Source organism: Halyomorpha halys, unplaced genomic scaffold (genome assembly GCF_000696795.3).
Source record: "Halyomorpha halys isolate HHAL.00 unplaced genomic scaffold, Hhal_1.1 Scaffold241.1, whole genome shotgun sequence".
Taxonomy (NCBI): domain Eukaryota; kingdom Metazoa; phylum Arthropoda; class Insecta; order Hemiptera; family Pentatomidae; genus Halyomorpha; species Halyomorpha halys.
The window spans coordinates 765,625-788,286 of NW_027105010.1; the positions used below are offsets into that span (position 1 = coordinate 765,625).

A 22,662-nucleotide genomic window follows, 5' to 3' on the forward strand; every position below is an offset into this window, starting at 1 on the left:
TGACACCCATTCTTGTTTCTTTTGATCATAGACCGTTCCTATGGCGTCCCCAATAGCCTCTGCTACCATTGGAGCCACAATCTGGGAGACCTTTTTACCAATGATCTTGTGTAGATCATCGGTATACATTGCTTCTTTTACAATTTCGGTTACAATTTCCGGGATGGTTTCCCATTGGGCTTCCAGCCCTACTATTATATTGGCTAGTTCCCTCAGCTGGCCATTTAGGTATTTCTGGATCCCATGCGATACCTTTTTCCTCTCCAAGTAACTTTTGAATTACTTCCGCCCTCTGGACGGGTCTTTCAATTTCTGGATTGGGCTTTAGAGGAGACTCCTCCTCCCTCTCTCTCTTCTTCCTCTTTTTCCCTTTGGGGCTCATTTTTCCATCTCGACTATCAGGTCCTGTGTCTTTGTCGGCTTCACTGCCACTTCCTGAAAACAGCCTGACTTTTCCAGCCACCATTTTTCTTTCGTTTGTCTCAAACAACGAAGTAGTTCTTGTAACATTAGATGCTACAACGGCCAAGTCTCCCGCCATTGCAGCACTGCGGACGTGTGATGACGACGCCGAGGAACCCGCTTTCTCGTTCCCAATCGACGCCGGTACTGGGGTTCCGTGCCCCTGCGCCGTAGTATGATCATTATTATTTCCCTCCATTGTATTTCGGAAAATAGCATTTTATACCTACTGCCAGGTAAAACACAGCCGCCTCTAACCTGAGGAACAAACGCTGACCAGTACGCCGCCTATTCTAGGAACCGTCGCGTCTGGATTTGATTCTGGTTTTGGTCCACCCCGGGTATTTTATTTCCCCGGTTCCCGCCATATCTGGTGAGAATCCCCCTATCCGCCACCTGGGGAGGCGCCCGATGGGAGACTAGCTACTCCACACGTGTCGGCTTACAATCATACACTGTTTTATATTCATTTATTTTGTAAGCCGATTTTCTCTGCTTCACTTATTAGAGTCTTTGCATGTCATCTTGGAGGAATGACGTCCAAACCAATTGGCAAAAGCCTTTACAAAGCTTACCTCGATAGTGAACTAAAGAGAAATAAAACTCTTTACACCTAGACGCAAAAGCCAAGTATTTCCCGAATCACCCCTTCACAAAGGCGATAGTAAGAAACACCAGTCAAATAAAGCGGAAAAGCATTCTGCACATTTCTTCAAAGTTGGCTACTTCCCATCGAACGATCAAAAACAGTTGAGGACAGCCCTCCCTTGCTTGAATCTGTGAAACCAAAAATCATTCTAACCATCCCTCATCTATGAAAAACAAGGAGAACATTCCTGAAAAAATGATGATATATCTTTTATACCTGTAGTGTCAGCAAAAACGGAGAGGCCGGTATCCATTTGCAGTTTCCTGCAGAGAACAAAATTAAAAAGGCTGTTCCAATCGGCTTTACTTCAAATTACCGGGTTGAGCAAGAACTACCTATGAAGCGTAAAAACTGCTTCGGACACTAACAGGACCCGTAAACACGAAAATTGTATTGATGAAGCAGCACCAGTGTTGCAGCCGAACCTATTCTAACCGTGGGGGGAGGGAAAGGGGTTGAGTTTTAAAGTTCAAGTTTCACTTCGTAGGACCTCCACAGAAATAAAAGTCGACCCCCAGGCCGAATTCATCACGAGGCATTCTCAGAGTTGTAGTATGATTATTATTATTTCCCTCCATTGGATTTCGGAAAATAGCATTTTATACCTACTGCCAGGTAAAACACAGCCGCCTCTAGCCTGAGGAACAAACAAGTTAGACATGGGAAGAACTGAAACAACTTGTGATAAGGATCCTATGGTAACCTTAGAATGAGGTTTGACCAGCGCCTAAAGTTTCATTAACGATTTATTTTTGGCCTTTAACCCGGCAGCTGTGTCCTACTTTTTTGTCCCCCATGAGGTGTCCCGAGAGCATTTATCTAATTGTAGACGTTTTGTACTATTTTCTTCCTTAAAGAAAAATTCCGCGAGACCTTTGGAGAGAGAGTTCATCGAAAGAGGTCTTCGGTTTGGATCTCGTGGAACAATATCTGATAGAACAAGGAACTTAAATGAACTAGGTGTTACCATCGAGGATATAACGATCTTGGTTGAAAATATTATTTTGGACTCCCTGAGGAACATACATCATCACCTGCATTGGAATTAGCTCTGAGATTATTCATTGTTTTATTTATTTATTTTTTTATTTTAGTTTGGGGACCTGTCGATTTGTGTTTTAACTTATTTGTTCCCTTACCTCATTTATTCATTAAATTATTTTATTTTTTCACTTATTTATTCATTCAAGTATTTCTTCTACTAACTTTTTCTTCTTTTTTTTTTAAATATATATATTAGTTTGTTTTTTTAAATGTATTTATTTATTTGTTTTACTGTAAACTGATCTACTTGTGTGTCTATTATTTCTCAGGTTCGATTTCACATTGCTGTCTAATGATAAATTTAACGGTTCGAACATGTGAAGCTGGTCACTGGAGAGGATCGGAGACAGTGAATTTGTCAATTAAATAAAATAAAATTGTGAAATAGAATGAAATAGTGAAATTGAAAAAAAAAATAAAATATTTGAATTTAGTGTTTAGACTAGTATTGATTATAAAAGGATACTGCCGGGGGGAAAAAAATGTTTGCTTTCTTATTTGTTATATCGTGTATGTATGTCCGTTCCTGTATTGATTGGTATGCTGTTTAATGTAGCAACCCAAGATCTTGCCTCGGTTCATGACTTAAAATAAGAAACGTAGGAGGTGTCCAGGTGAGCAAAATGCTCAAATGAGAAAAAAAAAGTTACATTAGTAGTGTGTTGGTGAGAGAGATGTTCAGTCTTACCGTTGCGAGGAGGCCAGAGCTAAACTGAATTGAGTATATATGGGGAGGTAAAAGAGGGAATAACATAAACAAGCGGCAATACCATCATCTACGATTTAACGGAAGGTTGATAAAAGTATAAACAAAACAGTTGAAATACTAGAAAAATATAGACGTTTATTTCTCAACATGAATGAGCAAAATACTCAAGACTACACCTCTCCCGGGTTAAAAGGCATGAACTAATGTACGTTCGGTGTGAAGTTCTTGGATATTGACGTCCGCATCGAAATTTTTAAAATTTGTATAGTCTTGTCGGGATTGTCTGGTCTTAGGCGGTTCTCCAGCCTGATATCTACTTTACAGAAGGCCCACGACAAGGCGTATTCATCTTAAGTTAGGAACGGCCGTGCCAGAGGATGAGCCCTGGACACTAACGCAGGTAGAGGAGGTCTAGGTAGAGAGTCTGTGGTAGAGTAACAGTTCTAGTTGCCGAGATGAAGCGGACGGACCAGTGTAACGTTAAGGATTAAGTTACAATCTTAGTTACCGAGATGAAGCGGACGGACTAAGATTGTAGGAGAGAAGGAGAGGAGATTGGCCATCGTCTTAGGTGTGCGTACATAGAAACAACTTTTGCGAGTATAGATTGGCAATGAACTTTGTAAGTCATGCAGTGTTTACGCCACCAGTGCCATGACTAGACCCAGGTAAGGATGTGGATCTAAGATCAAATTGGGGATTTAGAGTCCCTTATTTATAGTCCTAGTCCATGTGGCTGTGACCGAGAAGCGGTCGGTACATTTCTGCTTGAGATAGTTACGTGCATTGTTTTGGTTTCGTTTATTAATCATTCTATTGACATTGTTAAGTGTTAGGTACAGATATTATTAATATATAAAAATGACAATGTGTTTTTTACAAAATGAAGTAATAAGTAAATTCTCTATCCGTCGACTTATTACTGAAGTTTTGAATCCTCTCACTTTTTATAATACATTTATTAAAGTTCTAGTAATAATTTAAAAATTGAAATTGAGATTCGTCATTTCTCCATGAAATTATTTACCTTTCATTTGAAACCTCATGTGTCATGGATATTGACGTGTCTGAGAGCCGGAAAAGGATCTATACTACCATATTATATATAGGTATCATCAATCGGCGTGACAAACCATTACTGGGTCCTGGTCTCCTCAAGCAGCTTCCACCAGTGTAAACTGTTAAGTGCAGCTGCTCTTTAATTCCTCACTCCGATAGAGTTCTTGAATTCTCTTCAACACCATCCAACCATCGAAGCTTTGGGTATGAACCATATATTGGTATGATAGGTGTAAATATATTATTTGATTAAAAAGAGTCTTATGATCCACAATAAACTAAAAAGCTGCTTGCAGGCTGTGCCAACTTTTTGAATTCCTGGTTGTTTTACTATCCTAGGAATTCTTACTCATAGTCGCTTCTTAGAGGACAGTGAGCAATAACATATACTAGTGGATCAAATTATTCTAACGCAATTTTAAACACCTTTTTTTTCTTTCTTCATTAATTACATTTTGCTCACTATCCAACATTCTTAACATCATCAATACACAAACGACGTATAAATTTACCTTTCCTTCGATCCCGCTGCCACCTCAGATGCCTTTTTTTTTTGTAAATACAAGAAGATATTAATAGAATAAGCATTAGGGCAACCTACAATAAGCTTACGTTAAATGCCGAAGACTAAAGTCGTTGTAATCGGATCTCCCTCACTCCTTAAATTAATCCCAGGACCTCCCAGCCTTACTCTTATCTCATTCCACACGTCTGTCAAAAACCTTGGAGTCACTTGTGACTAAACCCTATCCTGGAAACCACACATCACCCAAATTTCTCCTCGAACCATAGCAACTCTCAAAAATTTGAATCGACACCGCTATCTCCTCTCATTTAAAACCAATCAACTCCTCGCTTTCTCCCTATTTTCCCCCAATTTAAATTTATATCCTTCAGCGCCTGATATACTAATATTTATATACAATTAATATATTTATCTACCACTGATATTCAAATACCACTGTTATTTATCTACATCTGTTATTCTCATATCATTGATATTTATATACCAGTTGTTGTTAAAACATGTTTTCGTTAAAGTTAAGGTTATAATCATAGTTATTCAAGTCATATGTACTATGTGTTTAATTCAGTTTAATAAAGCCTAGATTACGATATTCCTTACTGCTGACACTTTAGAAGGAATAAAACATGGTATTCAAAAGCCGCTCTTTCCTCTATTGATCATTCTGATACTTTGACTTTAGAAACAGATGCATAACATTCCGTTATAGGACCAGTTCTCTCACAAAATTACCACTCTTAGTCAAAATCTCAAAACAACACACATTCGTAGAAAAAGAAGCCTGTGCTATTGTTGAAGCTTTAAACAAAAGGAGGCACTATTTTCTAAGTAAACGTCCCCTTCTGGTTACGCATCAGAAATCTATCTCTTTCTAATTCCACGATAAGAATGCAGGCAAAATTAAAAACAAAAAAATTATGAGGAGTTCTCTAGTTACAATTTTGAAATTGTTTACCGTACAGGTAAAGATAACAAAGCGTATTCTTTCTAGAATTTGCTCTTCCATTGGAGGGAACATATTTGCATGAAGATATATGTCATCCTGGAGAGACAAGATTATATCATTGGTTTCGGTGTAAGCACCTACCGTTCTCCCTGAAAGAAATAAGGAAGGTCTTATCGTCAAGTAGCGTGTGCTCAAAGTAAACCCTTTTGGGAAACATTAAGGGCAACTGATCAAATCTCCACAGCCATTCGAAAGACTCCACATTGATTTTAAGGGACCACTGCCCACTGTAACCCGAAAACGATATCTACCGGTTATTATCGACGAATTCTCTCAATTTCCATTTGCCTTTCCCTTATCTGATGCATCTGCTGGAACAGTAATATTTAAGCTTAAGAATCTCTTTTCAATGTTCAGTTTACCATCATTCATCCATTCTGATTAGGGCTCAAGCTTCATGTCAAAAGAACTGAGATCTTTACAGTTTGAAGTAGGAATCTCTTCGAGTAGGATAACACGTGGGCATCATCTGAATGACAATCGAGTTGGCCCTAAAGAATCAGAGTCTCGATTCAGCAAGATGAAAAACGTGTTAAATGAAACTCTACACTTTGTCAGGCCTCTGTTGTGTACTGCGACTAATACTACTCCACACGAAAAAATCTTTAACTTTCTAAGAAGGTCATGTAATGGAGCGACAACTTCCACCCGGCTTTTAAACCCCGGGCCTGTCTTAATGAAGAAAACAGTGAGATACTCAAAATTTGACCACTTCGATGAACTGGAACTATTTAAAGGGAATCCTCAATATTCTTTTGTAAGGATGCCTGATGGGAGAGAGACAACAGTATCTATCTGACTGCTGGCACCTCTAGGCTCAGTCTTGGAAGCACCAAAGGAGGGAGATGTCGCAAATATCCCTAAAACGCAGGTATTACAAGCTCTAGTCGTGCACTAGATTCTAATTCGACAAATAAAACCTCACTCCAAGAGAGCTAGGTAGAGACAGAGAAAGCAGATGGAAATGTACCAAACGTAAAGAAGAGGTGTTAATGTCCGAAGCTCCAAAGAAGGACCTCAATAATTCGTAAACCTCCTTCATACCAAAAGGACAATTCTACTTAAATTATATGTATTTATTTTTTAATAGAAAGGGTGAGTGAATGATACACTAATATTTATATACAATTAATATATTCATACACCACTGATACTTATTTACCTGATACTTATTATTGTTAAAACATGTTTGTTAAATTTAAGGTTATAATCATAGGCAAATAGATAAATAAAGTAATAATTTAGGATATCATAAAATCTACTACTATACGAAGATAAACGTTATAAACTACTTTATAGTACATTCAACGGGCTTTAATATAAGTGCCGACAGACATCTGTATACCTAATAGTTTCTGAGATATATTTTTTCATAAATCAAACATTTTGTCAGAAAAACTAGAAATCAACATTTTGTGAATTTTTTATACTATCCGACTTCTAGCCTCTACTCCACCGAACTGTTGCGTTTGACAAGTACTCCCTTAACCAAGCAGCCTACCAATGGAACTCCAATCCCACTACCATGGGTCATGCACAAACCGTTTCGCGTTAATATTGAAACTACATTTTTATTTATTTTATTTTTTTTGTACTTAAAAATTACGCACTATTCAATTACAGTAAAAGCAGTAAGCGCGGTCACAGTTTTGGCCAATATATTTTTTAACTTAAAAATTGTTCTAAAAGAGCTTAGTCCCAGAATAATAATGGGTTATTTTCTTAATTATTCTACTTGTCCAGAAGGACTCGACAATGCGTGTTCAATTTATAAAGGTAAGGCAGTTGACAAGGAAGATGACTAGATAGGATGAGACTAACGGGTAGCCGCTATATCTCACAGGATGGTAACTTCATCCTAACGGGTACTATCCCGATAAACACGAGGAAGGAATGCAGACCTGGAGGGTAGCCAGCCACCAGAGTCATGCAGGAAGTTGTCTTCGTTCTGCCGGGTACTATTCCAACAGAAGCGAAGGAGGTCTGTAAGCCCGAAGGGTAACTAGCCGCCGGAGCTTATGAGGAGATAACAGGAAAAGGAGAGAGATCATATCAAGGGTAAACAAATAATCCCAACCACTAAGAAATCAGGATCGGTTATAAACCGAAATTATCTGAAGTAGAGACTGTGGATCTGTGTTCTGTGATCTCAATTAGGGGTTCTTGAAGACCCTTCTTTATAGGCCTAGTTCATACGGCTGTGACCGAGAAGCGGTCTTATTATATCTGCTTGAGGTAGTTTCATGTGTTATTTTTGCATCGTTTATTTAATCAACATTGCTAAGTAGTATGTACAAAAATTAATAATATGTAAAAATAACAATATGTTTTTATAAAGTAAAGTAACTTGAGAGCTTTGGTGAGTCTCAAGGTACTGCGCTCTAGTGGATTGGAGTTGAACTTCTTGCTCTCCTCGTTACAATAATAAACTATTTTTCATTCCTCCTGCTAAGCCACCTCCTTTCCAGCTAACCTAGCCTTATTGAATATGATGCCTTTTGATGCTAATGCACCTCACCTCTTAAACTGGTGCCTGGTCCTAATAACTTGCCAAGCCTGGTGGAACATGGAACATCCATTGTATCTGTACTTCAGATGAGCAAGTTAGAGGGTAGAATAACTTTAAATTAACGGTTATTCCACATTTAATTATCAAATGGTAACCAGTGCTTAATAAGAGATTTTCATTAAATTATAAATAGATGGTAAATGTTCTCAGATATATCTAACACATGAATTTATGTCATTCAGTGTAGATGAACATTCAAAAGAAGACAATGTTTCAATAATAATGGATGAGGGTTTATTTCAATATACCAAATTATCATATGGGACTGTGTCCAGCCTGGGAGATGTACACAGATTACAAAGGAGTCAAAAGATATGCCATAAACAGAAATTTGCATAGATAATATTTATTGAATGAATAGAACAAATGAAGTTAACATTTTAATCATAACAGAAATATTTAGGTGGCTAAATGACTCAGGAGTGAAAGTAAATTCTAGTAATTACGATCAATTAAAATGTAAATTGAAGATTTTAGGATTTGCCATAGATAAATAACGAATTCATCTAGCAGAGAGTAAGGTTACTGCATTAACAGATACTCCTATTAAATACTGTTAGTAGTTGAAGAATTTTCTGGGGTTGATCAATTATTAAAAATTGTTTCTGAAGAACAGAACTAATAAGATTTTACCATTATGCATGTTGTTTGCAAATTTCTAAGAAGAGTCCTCCCAGACAATTGGGTTACTCAACTCCTCAAAGGGTATAGGGGCTTTCGAGCAAAGCTCTTGAACATGGAAAGGATATTAATTCCCTATGTCCTAGTTGCAATGTCCAAACCATTTAACATATCATTGGTTATCATTCTAATGTTTATGAGGCACTGATTACCAAATACTATGGGGAAACTGAAACATATAATTTGTAAGAGAGAAAATTTCATCAAGTAATGCCTAGGAATAAATACCTGTCCTGCAGAGACTGTGTATAGATGGAAAGATATAACAGGCCTTGTAGCTAATGGTGTTTAGGCAACACCTTAGAAACCATTAGCAGTTCGATTCCAGCCTGGGATGGCCGTACCATGAAATAAAACTCAATCCTCCCACTGTGGTTAGAATAGGTTGGTTACATCTAGAACAATTCCTCTCTCCACCCTAGTATGTCAAAAATGACCAAGTAAAGAGTAAAAAGATCATTGGTCAAATTCACTTCACATTTTCAGCTGTGTCCATATAGAGTTGACATATTAGATAATAACAGGCAAGGTGGAGATGAGGAAAAAGAAGAGGGGAAAGCCTGTGGACAGCCCATCATTCCCCCTTTATTGTTTCCACAATTATAAATGAAGATAATTATTTTATAAAAAATTATTTTATTGGTAAAGCCGGCATATGCATATCTATTGCATAGTATCCCACTGCTATCAGTATCACTATAAGTAGCCCTATAAGGCCAGGGAGAGAGAAAAAAAAATTAATATATAAGAAGATGGTCAGGGTTGTGGTCAAAAGAGAAACAAAAATAGTTTACAACTATTTATTTTCCGACGTTTCGCTCCACTTTGCAGGGCTGTTCAAACCTAAAGGTTGAACAGAATAGCTAAAAAAAAAATAATAATAATTTTGAGCACAACAAACAATATAGATACAATTAAATTTGATTTACTCCCTAACACTACTCACATATTTCACTTGTTTTATCACATAACGGTTATTTTTACAAAATAATTTAAATGATAATTGAAGTTGATCAGCAATTCTCCAATGTTCTGATTAATGTTCAATTACTGTAAATGTAGACTAAGATATATTAATCTTAGATAATAATAATAATAATACTAGACGAGATAATAATTAATAATAGACTATATATATTAATCAGGTTGAGGATTTGTGAACTCGGTAATTCTATTAGAAATCATTTAATATTTGTAGAGAGAAAGGAATGAATACTTTTTTTTTGGTTAGCTAATGACTTCCGAGTCTGAAAATGACTGCATATCAAATATCATTTAATTCAGTTATTTGTTTTATCTGCAAAATCTTCTTAAATCTGCTGGTATCTGAGGCAGTCAGTCAAGACATGAGCATGTGTGATAGGTTGCTTTTAGATAGGAAGGTGATTTAATTAGAAAAAATATTTAATAAAGGATAAGTTGATGGAATATGAAATTAAAAATAAAACACAAAGTAAGTTCAGCACAACTTTTCATGAGTGCTGGCATTTAAGCCTTCAGGTATTTACAATAGACCTTTATCAGGGTTAAGAAAAACATGATATAACCATAAAGGTAATGAAGAATAAATATAGACATAGTAGATTACACAGAAGAGACTATGAAACAATTCAACAGTAGTTGTAGAAATATATGAAAAATTGTAGTAGCATACATGAATTATGAAAATAAAATTGAAATAGTTAAAGATAAAGTAGAACAATGAAGTTCTGAGCTTATCAACTTATGATATACATTTAAGAAACAGAGAGAAAATCCATTAATAAGTTTATTTAGTATTATTAACTTAAAAGTTTTGGCATATGTATATAATGTGCCAGTTTATTTAAAGCAAAATTAAAAATTCAGAGAGTCACAGGCAGCCCATTACAATTTAACTTTATTTTTTTTTGTGGTTCCCTCACTATACAAGAATAACTGTATGTAATTGCAATCAGTAGACCTAAAACTTGAAACAATGAGAAAATTGAATCTTAAAAACAAAAGTACTGGTTCTTCATCTTTTCCTTTATTTACAAGAGATCACCAGATTTATTTGACCCGTTTTTCAAAAATAAAATCTGTATTGTATTATATAGTTTTTCATTGATTGAGAATAACTACTTACATTTGCTAATTGCCAATATAATGTATTCATATTTCCGTTTGCTGTATTTAGAGTAAACTAAAACAATATAGATATTTAAAATATTTTGCTTATATTGCTACTTTTCTAGAATGGTGGTATATCTGACAAACAGAAGTTTTTTTTATTCTAATTTCAGTTTGAGATATTCCATAGACTGTACAGTAAACTGGTAAAGTTCAAACAATAACGAAATTAATGTGAATTCAAAGAAGCCATCTTGAAAATCATCTTGATACTAACTCGATTGTTGGCGCCAATATATGTATTTTATTGCTCAGGTTTCTTACCCTTCAATTTCTCAAAAAATAAGAATTTTTTTATGAATAATTTAATTAGTTACAACATAAAAAAACTAGTCCATAAAGAATGAATATTAATTATCCTCTAATTAGTAATATATTGTTTAAAGGAACTCGAGTTTATAATATTTACCTTTATAAATCTGAAGTTTTAATATATTTTTCATTATTATACATCACATTTCATTATAAAACTACAAAAACTGATAGTTTAAATAAATAATTTGTGAAAACCTTATCTCCGGAACTTGCAACCTACCTGTTAGTGTTTTAAGATCCGTGATGCTTGTTGTAGTAACGGTCGTTTTAGTAGTTGTTGTGACTCTAGTGCTTTGGTTCAGAGATAACCGGGAACTTGTGTTAGTTCAACTTGTTAGAAAAATACTAGGGGTTTTCCCAGCGCAGTTAGCTATGGGGGAACAGAGGGAGGACTGCCCTTCTCCTGAAGAACAGAAAGATATTCTTTCATATAAACTTGCGAAGTCAGTTGTTGCTGGCGAAACCTGGTAATTCTTGTTTTTAATTGTTCTAAATTATTTTGTTTTTCGCTATATGAGAAACATAGAAAGATGACTGTATTAATATTTATTTATTGATGATTGCTGTCAAATCTTGTGTGCATGACCCAGCATTTTAGAATTATGTTTTGTGCTCCCATTGAAAGTTATTCAGCTAACAAGAAATATTGACACTAATTGCAGTGAGGAATTTAGATAAGTAAAACCATTTAATTGTGTATCAATCCTTTAGTTAAAAAAATTTTGTATGTTAACGTAAATAATTACATAATAAATTACTTGTTCACAACATTTATCAAGAGCTTGAGTCAATAGTATTTGTACAGATTATTTCTATTATATAAAATTGATTAATACTCTTTGTTTACCTACAACTAACCATGTAAGGGTTCACTGTTGGCACTTGATATACATTGAAGATACAACTGCATTGAATCAACTAATTTTCTTTTGAATTGAAATAAGATTTTGTCTCACTACTCATTGTGATTTATAAATTATATATATTAAGGAAATTTTGTTTTCTGACTCAAACTTTCAATATTTTTGCAGCTGCCCTTCAAGTGACTGAGGGGTTAACATTCATTTTAGGTCTTTATTTAGGATCCATATCATTCTGTAGGATTTCCGATTGTGGGATTCATTTTCCTATGACAGCTCAAATTAAAAATGTAAGTCCAAAAGTATAAAGGAAAAAAAAAAGGAAAGTCCCCACTGTTATACATAGAAAAAGATCATTTTCAGTCTGAGGTTGTTTATATGTTGCTGGATTAAGATCTCTAAAATTTATAGATGTTGGATATCTCAACATGATGCTAAGCATACTGCATGCAGAACTAAAATTTAGATTTTCTACAGTATAGTAACCCTTCATTGTTTCTGAATATTGTTCCTGTAGAGAAACTGTAAAAATCTCTTACATACACATTGTTTCTAATTCCTATTCTCCAAAAAGATTTATTACAGAGTAGTAGGACAAAATTTATTCTTGTTAACTTAAGAATTAGTTAGTGCTAACAACATACGCTGACGACACATGTATACTTTCTGTAAACAACGACCCAACTAATGCATCACAAACACTACAGGCACACATAACATCTATTGAAGAATGGTGTAAAAACTGGAGAATCAAAATAAATCCTGAAAAATCCCACCAGATCACCTTTACTCTCCGTCGTAAACCTCTGCCCTCCTGTCCTACAGTATCCTTTCTAGATACACCACTAACACCTGTTGAACAGATTCAACACTTAGGACTCCATCTTGACAAGAGACTTACTTGGAATCCACACACAAGACTGAAACGACAAGAAACTGCTCGTAGATTCCGATTGCTACAACACTTACTTGACAAACGCTCTAAACTTCCCATTCATTACAAAAAATTAGTATACACTACAATAATCAGACCAATTTGGACATATGGAATTGAGCTCTGGGGCTCCACCAAACCATCAAATTCTTCCTGCATCCAATCGTTACAAACCAAAATCCTACGTAAAATCCTTGATGCTCCTTATTACGTCACAAATAAACTCATTCATAAAGACCTTAACATCCCATTCGTTCCAGATTTGACCCAAAACAGATATGCGTCTTTTTATGCCAAACTCCTTAACCATCCTAACCCATTAATTCTTAATCTTTCATCCTTAACAATCCCTGATAATCCTCCGAGGCGTCTGAAAAGAAGATGGCCACGGGACCTTCTAGTTTAAATTAATGTTTGAAGTACCACCAATGGGTGGTTCCTTCCCAAGGTATTCAAGTGTATATGAAACATACTACATATTTACCTATTGTATTATTTTGTACAGTTGTAAATTACAATAAATAAATAATAAAAAAAAAAAAAAAAAGAATTAGTTGATTTAATGCCACTAGATCTATATTAAGAGCTAAATTTGGTCCTTTTAAATATTAGGGAAAGTTTTATCACTAATTTAATATAATGAATACTTTTGACTCATGATATTTGTTGATTTATTTATAATCCGATTATATGCGGTTTACATCATCAAAATAATTTATTCTTTATTGTACTAACATTTATTAATTACTGTTACAGGAGCAGGTACTATCTATTGTTGATTAGTTGTAATCACAATGTGTTTTTTAATAATAATTATTTAAACTTTGTATTATGAGGAGTTACATTTTAAGTTATGATAAACATAATAGTATAAATCCTGTTCAAATGTTTTCATTTAAGCATTCCTTAGTATATACAATATTATTTTTTAATTAACTTGTTTTTGGTATTGGGTATATAATATTTAGTTAAATTTGTTACTTTAGTTACATTTTAGAGTACAGTGATTTTTTTAATCCATTTTTTTTTTTCAATATTCTTGTCAATAATTTTATTGATGTTTCTCTCCCTTAAATGGCATTTTAGTTCATTGCTAATAGTTTTGTGGCATCCTACTACCTATATTGCTTTGCTATTCAATTATTCTCATTGATTGGTTTATATTCGACTTATGTGTGAATGATACATTCAACATGAAAATAAAAGTAGCTGAGAAAATCGTAATTGTTCTGGACCTTAATATTAATATATGGTGGGACAATGTTGGGTTACTATGTGTTCATATTGATTGATTGTCTGAGATATTCCATGTCTTTGTCTAACTATGTCTCTTAATTACTTAAAAAGTTGACTAATTTCACATTGCTTTTTTTAGGTATCTTATTAATTCTCGTTGGATGAAGGCATTGAAAAACTTCATTGGTATAATCAGGACTGAGCAGCCCTGCTGTAACCCTGGACCCATAGATAACTCGTCAATCCTTGGTATAACCATTAATTTTTTTATTTTTATTAAATACTTTTTTATCTGGCTAAATTACTGTATTTGGTTCATTGGAAATATCAAGCAAAAATTCCTATCAACATCATTGTATGATTTGCTTACTTGATACTCTTAAGTCCATTTTTCTAATCTTTCAGGGGAGATGTTTTCATAACTTTTTGCCATAAAAGTTATCTTAATCCTTTGAGATATAAGTACTTAAGATTTGGATGTAAAATATATATTTTCAAATCTGTTTATACAAAGCCACGAGGAGTCGTACCGAGTGTTTCTTTTTAAGTATTTCATTTCCTTACAAATGAATTTCTTCAAATTAACTTCAAAAGCCTTAATGATTTAATTAGCTTTAGACATTTTTTCTTGGATAGTCTTATTTTGGGAAAAAAAATTAATTAGTTACTGAAAAGCTGCTGAACTGAAAAATGGTGGCTAATAGATTATTGAAAAAAAATTATACTATATTCTCACAGATAATTAATGTGCTTTTGTTTGTTTGTTTTTTTATTTTTACTTAGGTTATATGACAGGTACAGTAAGTGTCTTATGAGAACTATTTCATGAACAAATGGCATAAAAGTAAGTTTTGAAGAAAGTAAAAAGATAAAAAGACACCAAGTCGGGGAAGTAGGCAGGGTGCTTCAACACTTCCCAACTAAACAATGTCGAAAGCACCTAGATGGTGTTGGTTGTTTATAGGCTGGCAATGTCGCACAACAGTCCCTTTGTCAACATTCTCCTCCACTTGTTTTTTTTTTTCTGGGTGAAGAAGCACCTCGCACTTAACATTTTTCACAGAAATAGACACTATGAGACGGGTTTTGGTATTGGTGTGGGTCTCCAGTGCTGATTATGTTCAGAAGACCCTATCTACCCCTCAGTGTTGCCAACTTAGATGAAAAAAATTCACCTAGTACGACATCCCAACAATGCTCTAAGTTTCTGGATATTCACCGTGCTTACTAAATGTCAAGAGCTCTATTGGGGCTTAGATTTTTGTTAATTTATTCTACTGTTAAAAAGGTTTTTTCTGTGTGTGTGGAAGATTGCTTTAAAGAATATTGAGTACTAAATGAAAAAATTAACTTTTTTAGTTTCAAATGAACTTTCTGAACAGAAAAAAAACAGACACAGATACTTATGATTATGATTAATTTGGTTAGTTTAGAGTAGGCTGGGTCTATATGCGATGTAATAATCCCTTCAGGATCAATAGAGGAGGAAATAATTGCTCGTTTGTATAGAGGCCCTTTTACCATACTCGCCTCTTCTGAACTGTAAGTAGGTTTTTGGTCCTGTAGCATCTTTAATTTTTCATCCATGCATATCTTGTCATTACCAATGGTTATTAGCAATGCCGTGAGACAAGCTGCAATGAGCTGACGTCAATTGATTAGCAAATATCAGGGTTTTTTTTCTTTCTCTGTTGAGTGTATACTGATTTTTAAAGACCAATACTTTTTTATTTGAGTATATTAATTACCAAACCTTATTATAAAAGTGAAATCGTGGCAGGAACAAACTATATTTGTTACTTCATCATTAAATTTGATTAATTACTAATTATTTATGTTTGTTTATATTTATTTTTGATGAGTAGAGGGTCGTATTTATATTTTTAATATAATATAATATAAATAAAGTGGTAAAGGATTGAAAATGGTAATGTTCTCATTAATTTTCTAAAGTTATTTATTTCAGCTTCAAATGGTGCAGATTTAAAGAAAGGACTAGCTGAAAATATTGATTATGAGTTAGTTCCAGAGGAGTGCTGGAAGCTTTTAGTTACATGGTATGGGTACTATCCGGATCAAGTACCAATTGAAAGAAAGGTATTAATTTAACCTTAATTTTGTTATGAATTAATTATTTTCTGAGCTTTAATATTATTAATCTTACACCTGTTGTTCCCAACCCATCAAGGTCTCTGGACCTCTAAGCCAGAACCACCCGACCCCAACATGTGGAAAGGAGGATATCCTTCTCCAGAAAATGTTTGAAAATTAGATTGCTTATTAGAGCATTTTGAGACACTTTTATTGTACTTCTACTTGATAAAACAGGGATGGACAACTTTTCTGCATATAAGATCTACTTTTTATCTTATAAGTGTGTCGTGATCGACTTGTCATTGGCATAGTCTAAGGGGGAGAAGGGATGTGAAATACATACTATGTTTATACAGTTTCAGTATCAGTTGCATTCCAGCAAGGTATGAATAGATAAATAATTGGATGTTCAAAGCTATTTTTTAGGCTCATGAAGAAAATAAATTTCCAGACCCAACTTTTAATAGCAGCATTCCATGCATGCTTTACCTAAAACATTCGATTTCACAAAACTTTTTCAAGATAAATTTTTATTAACTTAAAATGCAATTTAATTTTTTTATCAACTGCTATATATAGGTTGTATTTGCTCATAAATATGAAAAAAGTTGTTATAAAACTGCACAGGATGGCTGATAATTTGATTTCAATATTTCACTTTCACGTTCTTTTGGGGGGGGGGCAGGAAAATGCATCATGAAAGAATAATATGACTTACTTTTTGCTAATCTATCAATAGTTTGCTGAGTACAAATCGTACTGAAATACAGACATACGGCTTTTTTAGCTATTTAAAAAACAACAATAATTATTTAAATGGCCAAAAAAACTCACTTCCAGGGGAATTAAAAGAACGGATAATTAATAAATTTTTGATCCATTTAAAATATGTCTGAAACTATTAGTTTAAAGCTTTTGTAATTTATAATCGCTTCAAAGTCTGTGGTACACGGAATTCCACCCCAGACATTGCGATCAATTGATGATTGACCCAAATTAGTCTTGCTATCGATCGGTCGATCACTATCGACTTGTTGGCCACTCCTGTGATCAAACCTTTCAAGTAACACTCAAACATCTAACAAAATATAAACAATGAAACAGTTATAACAATAAGTCCTCACAAAATGAATGTTGCTGAATCGTTCCGTGGTCCTTGAATTGCTGATTCATACTATCAATTTTTTTTTTTTAATCATTATTTCCTGTTTTATGTTTTATGGCAATGTAAAATGATCCATCAGGAAACTATTTTATCTATGTTTCTCTTCCTTAGCACATTAATAATAACATTGTAAGGAGTTTTATTGAATGTGCCTTTGATATCAGCAAAGAGGCCTAAGTTGTGTGATGCTACCTCTCAATACTTTCCTGCTTAATATGCAAGCTGATTTTAGGAAATAGTACTTGATATCGGTTCTTATTGTCTAATGTGTCTGTCTTCAGTCTTTTTCAATATTTCGTCAGAAAGGATATGAGACATATTGGTCTGAATGATTTAGAAACTTCATATGATTCTTTCCTTGGATTGGGTATATAGAAGACTTTATATGTTTTCCATCTATTTGGAATGTGCTTAGTTCTGTACTGCCTCTTAAAAGCTTAAGTATGTTCTGATAACTGGTAGGCCTTTCTGTTGCAAAGGAGGAAAGATACTATCAGTGCCAGATGATTGGAATGATGACAGTGAACGGTAACTATTTACTTCAAAATCGTTTTCATATGTAACGTATTTTTAACCGTCAATTCCCACTATTCTTAAACATCCTGTAAACCGTTCACTTTCGCTAATCCGTAGTCTGAAAGCTATATCTCCTATCTTGTTCATTGTCTTCCTTTGTTCTTGATTTTACTCTTATTATCCTTTGTCCATCTTTTAGAGTGTACTGTATTTTATATTTCTTTTATTCTTATTTAATTTTAATTTTTCTTTACTTTGTTCATTTATGTTTACATCATTTAAGTGTTTGTATCTTTTTTAGCCTTGATGAAATGTTGGTTAACAATAAATAGTTATTTATGCTATTTTGGTACCTTTATTGCCACCAGGACTATCTTCCGACAAATTAATATTTTTTTTACCTCAAAGTGGAATTTTACTGTGGTATATAATAGTTACCAAAATGATGAACATCAAAATAGATAACATGATTGGAATTAAATCAACTTAACTTCTTGATTTACTTTATTTTATGTTTTCAGGCAATCTTAGCCGGGTTTAACTATACCATGATTGAGGTTTATAAGGTTGAACTGAAATGCTACAATACCTTTGAGCTCCAGAATGAAATACGTTTAACAGTTAGCAAAGCAGATTCTTTAAGTATGTATACAGTAATATTTACAAATACAATTAAGTTAAAACTAAATTGAAAAATATTACTGAAAATTTTTTCCTTACATGTTTTCAAACTAGAATTAAGTTGTTGTAACATTAAGAATTAATTTTGTTATGGTTGACACATATACTAAACAATGTAATTTATAGTCATTTGCTTTTTTTAAAAAATGATTCCTCAATACATCGTAGTGTGTGATATGAACATTCCTTTGTACTTGTTGCCTATTATTATAGTCCCTGTGCCATTGAAGGATGATTGAATCAGTAATAATTACATGAAGAACTTATTCATAGAAAATCAGAATTTATACCTTAAAAAAAAAAAATCTGTCCTTTTCAGGAGTGCACTCCATGCTTTGGCATTCACATTCCTGTAGTCTAAATGTATTCCTCAGTTGAGTGCTTCACTTGTTGTTCCTTGAAGGTGGTATAGTGATTTCAGGAAATTTTCTCCGTAAATCAGTGTTAAGTCCATCAGGTATTCCGGAAATGGAGGAGATGACTTCAATTCTAACTCTGCCATTCGATGATAGGTGTTTAGTATTATCGATTAGCTGCTGCCTCTTCAAATCAAAATGGAACATGAAATCAGCCCCTATAATAGGTTTAGGCATGTCAGCCCTGATAAATGCCCATATATAAGATCACCCAAGACAAAATCTATCTTGAGTCCTCCTTTACCATGTATTTTAATTTATAGCCATTGGCAGTATATAAGGTGGTATGGCCGATAATGCTGCCCAGTGTCAATTAGGAAATATTGCCCCGGTTTCCTGTCTATCATGAACAGGCAGCGTTGAGCATTGGTGGAACCGTACAAACCACTTCAGGTCTGCCTTCTTGTTTTCCAGGGAGAACTAGAATCTTAGGCACAAGGCTAAATGTATTTTTTTTTTCTTTATCTTTAAATTTGTATTGATTAAAGCACTGCCAGTTTTATTTTTTAGATGAACTCTGTTATCCACTAGATGCTATCAAACTTGATCTTCTGCTATTGAACCGGCCTCTGTAAGTAGTAACTGAAGCCAGTGCTGCTATTTGCTCCACCAACTTATTAACTTTTGCCTCAAGTTGTGCAGTCCTATCATCGGTTGCTATTCTATGCTAGTTCTCCAAGACAGTCCATCTCATAGATTTTATTGGCAACCTCTGCAAGTCTCTCTATATTTATGTGAACTGTTGCTAACAGTATTGCCTGTATGTTTTCTGGGAAATGACTGCATCCATAGTGTCCTCAAGATATTAGAAGAGAATTCCCTCTCCCGCTAACCTTCTAGCTACCACTGAACTCTCTTGCCTTTGATTCTGCATATGTATTCATTAGGCCTCTTTTTAATGTCTTCTTACTGAGTAAAACTTTAAACATCAAAATCTAGTAGGGGTTTAATAATTTCATGTTTAGTTATGCTGCTGGTAATATTAGTGTGAGAAAAAGTAGCTTCTACCCGACAAAACCATAATTTTGGCTCAGTTTTATAAAAATTAGAAATTTTTCTCTCACTTAGTACTGACAGCAATCTCGTAGTCTTGCCTTTATTTATCCTCATAAATCAAAAATGAAACTACTGAACAATAACACTACAAAAACTGTGTATAAATGAGTTGATAACATGTATAAATATAAGTACTATATGTACTTATCAGGGGCACTAATTATTACCTTTGCTTTTTTATATTTATTATAAATTAAAAAGCTAATGCACCTTCATTTATTAATAAATAATACATTTATTTATAAATTAACATAGCAATGATTATACAAAATACATTTAACTTACATAAGAGCTCAGAACAAAAAGTATTAAAAATTTTATACAAAACAAAATGAACTGAAAATTTTTAAAAAAGAAAACATAAATGTAATTAAAGATAATATTACAAACTTTCAAAATTAAAAAAAAAAGTCATTAAATGTTTGTTTTGTTATTCCATTTGAAATCCAAATCAGTTGTTTGCTACTCTCTTGACTCTTCTGAATAAATTCTCACTTCAAAATTTTGATCAAGTTGTTTAAAATGATTATAGTTTGAAATTATTTTTAAGACATTGGTCTCCATTTATAATTTGTTTCATCACTGCACTGTTCACTTATGTTTGCAAAGATACTTTATTTAATTTCTAATAGGTTTCATAGTTTTACAAAGATGGCCTCCGCTATTAAAAAAAAAATGTATGTTCTGATCAGATGTGCTCATATACTTAGAACTGGTGGCCTACTGACTCATCTTCCTCTACCTGAACTTGATCTGCTCAAATTATTTTGATTAAAGTCTTTTATTTTTTTATTACTTTGTTACACTTTTATGTTAAAAAATAAGTGTTAATTATTTTTTTGAGTCTTTAAAAACTAAATAACTTCATACAATTAAAATATTAAGTTCTATAAGCTCTCGTGGCCAGTGTATATTATCAAACAAATACCAACTACCGTATTGTGATTTATGCCATTGTCCCGATATCTTTGATAAAACTATATCTCAAAATAATTATAATTTAAATATATAAAATTATGATACAAAAACGGGAAATGTGTATGTGATTTACAGTTAATCTAATAAAGGTTATTTACCAATATAGTGTATTAATGGTGCATTATGGTTCCTGTTATTGAAATATATTTAATAGAATTAAAGCAATGTTTTTGGTTGAAAAATGATATCATAAATAGTTTTAAATTTCAATATCTCTAATGCAATCATAAATAGTTTTAAATTTCAATATCCCTAATATAATCATAAATAGTTTTAAATTTCAATATCCCTAATATAGAGAAAAAATAGATGATTTTCTTGAATTGGTATATAATATTATAGAAGAGAAATGAGGAGAAATAGAACAATACAATAATAAGGGTAAAAAAAAAATATTTTTGGAAGGAATAAAACTATTTAAAGGAATATTTAAATATAACGATGAAGTCGTCCGTCAAAATTTTGGCCTACCAATGGGCTGAAATTTGTCAGTAAGCCTGTCTAGTTTGGTAATGAATAATTTAATACAAAATGGGATTGAAAAATCTGGTAAAAAGTTCAAAGTTTTGTTTAAATATTTTGATGACATTTTTTGCATTAGTAAAGTGACAGATATTAATAAAATAATAACCATGAAAGATTGAAACTCATGATGGAAATAGAAATGGAGGACAATTTGAGATTCCTTGACATGTTGATAATGAGGCAAGAAAATACATTATTAACAAAATGGACAAAAAAGGAATCAGCCAGTAATTATTTATCTTGTCATCCTAAAATATAACTTTTTTTAATAAAGGAATAAAAATTATGGATGAAATGAAATAGGTTAAAATAAAAGAAAAGTTATTTATAATGATGAGAAGTAATGAAAAGTTATTTAGTATGTTTCTAGAAAAGTATGGGAGAAACGAAAGTATGTGAATTAATAATATCAAAAAATCCAAAAGCAAAGAAATTGATAAATTGAAAATGCAATGATAGGTAATAAAAATTACTATAGTTGTAATTATATAAAAGGTTTGTCAGAAGGGATAAAAAGGTCATTAAAGGATTATGACGTGGAAGAGTTTTCATTGTGTTTCAAACCAAATAATAAATAAAAAATTATAGTAAAACAAAAGACTCAATAGATAGTAAATATCAATCTGGATTGGTGTATAAAATTCCTGGCATTGTCCAGCCATATATATTAGTGAAACAAAGCAATATATTAAAAATATAAAGTATAAATATGGAAATGACATAAAAAACATGAAAAAAGACCCAAAGAAAACAGCATTCGTACTACATGGTCTCAAAGTAAACATGGTTTTAATTTTGAAAATGTCGAAATGATAAATAAATAAAATAATATTTAAAAAAAAAAAAAAATTTGGATCAATTTACTTTTCAGCAAATATAAATTGTACAGTAAACTTTAAGTCAGATTCTAAAGGACTAAACCTCCATTATTCTGAAATTTTAAGTAAGAACAATGTGTAATTATTAGTAAAATGTTAGTTTTAAGATGAAATGTTCAAATTCTTAAAATTTATAGATGTGTGTGTGTATA

General features: G+C 33.0%; 1 protein-coding gene and 1 long non-coding RNA gene across 2 annotated transcripts in view; one reads left to right on the forward strand and one right to left on the reverse strand.

Moving 5' to 3' along the window:
• Positions 1-9,491: 9,491 nt before the first annotated feature.
• On the reverse strand, positions 9,492-11,113 carry LOC136795745 (uncharacterized). The gene is made up of 2 exons (XR_010843410.1): positions 10,813-11,113; positions 9,492-9,568 (listed from the first exon to the last, which is right to left on the reverse strand). It is a non-coding gene; the product is annotated as an uncharacterized lncRNA (long non-coding RNA).
• Positions 11,114-11,388: 275 nt separating this feature from the next.
• The window catches only part of LOC106680089 (ubiquitin carboxyl-terminal hydrolase 15), a gene marked incomplete in the record, with an annotated part of 44,398 nt that continues 33,124 nt past the window's right edge, over positions 11,389-22,662 (forward strand). Inside the window, 4 exon segments of the mRNA XM_067047324.1 lie at positions 11,389-11,638; positions 14,341-14,450; positions 16,168-16,298; positions 18,498-18,618. Coding sequence (XP_066903425.1) covers positions 11,415-11,638; positions 14,341-14,450; positions 16,168-16,298; positions 18,498-18,618 — 586 coding nt within the window.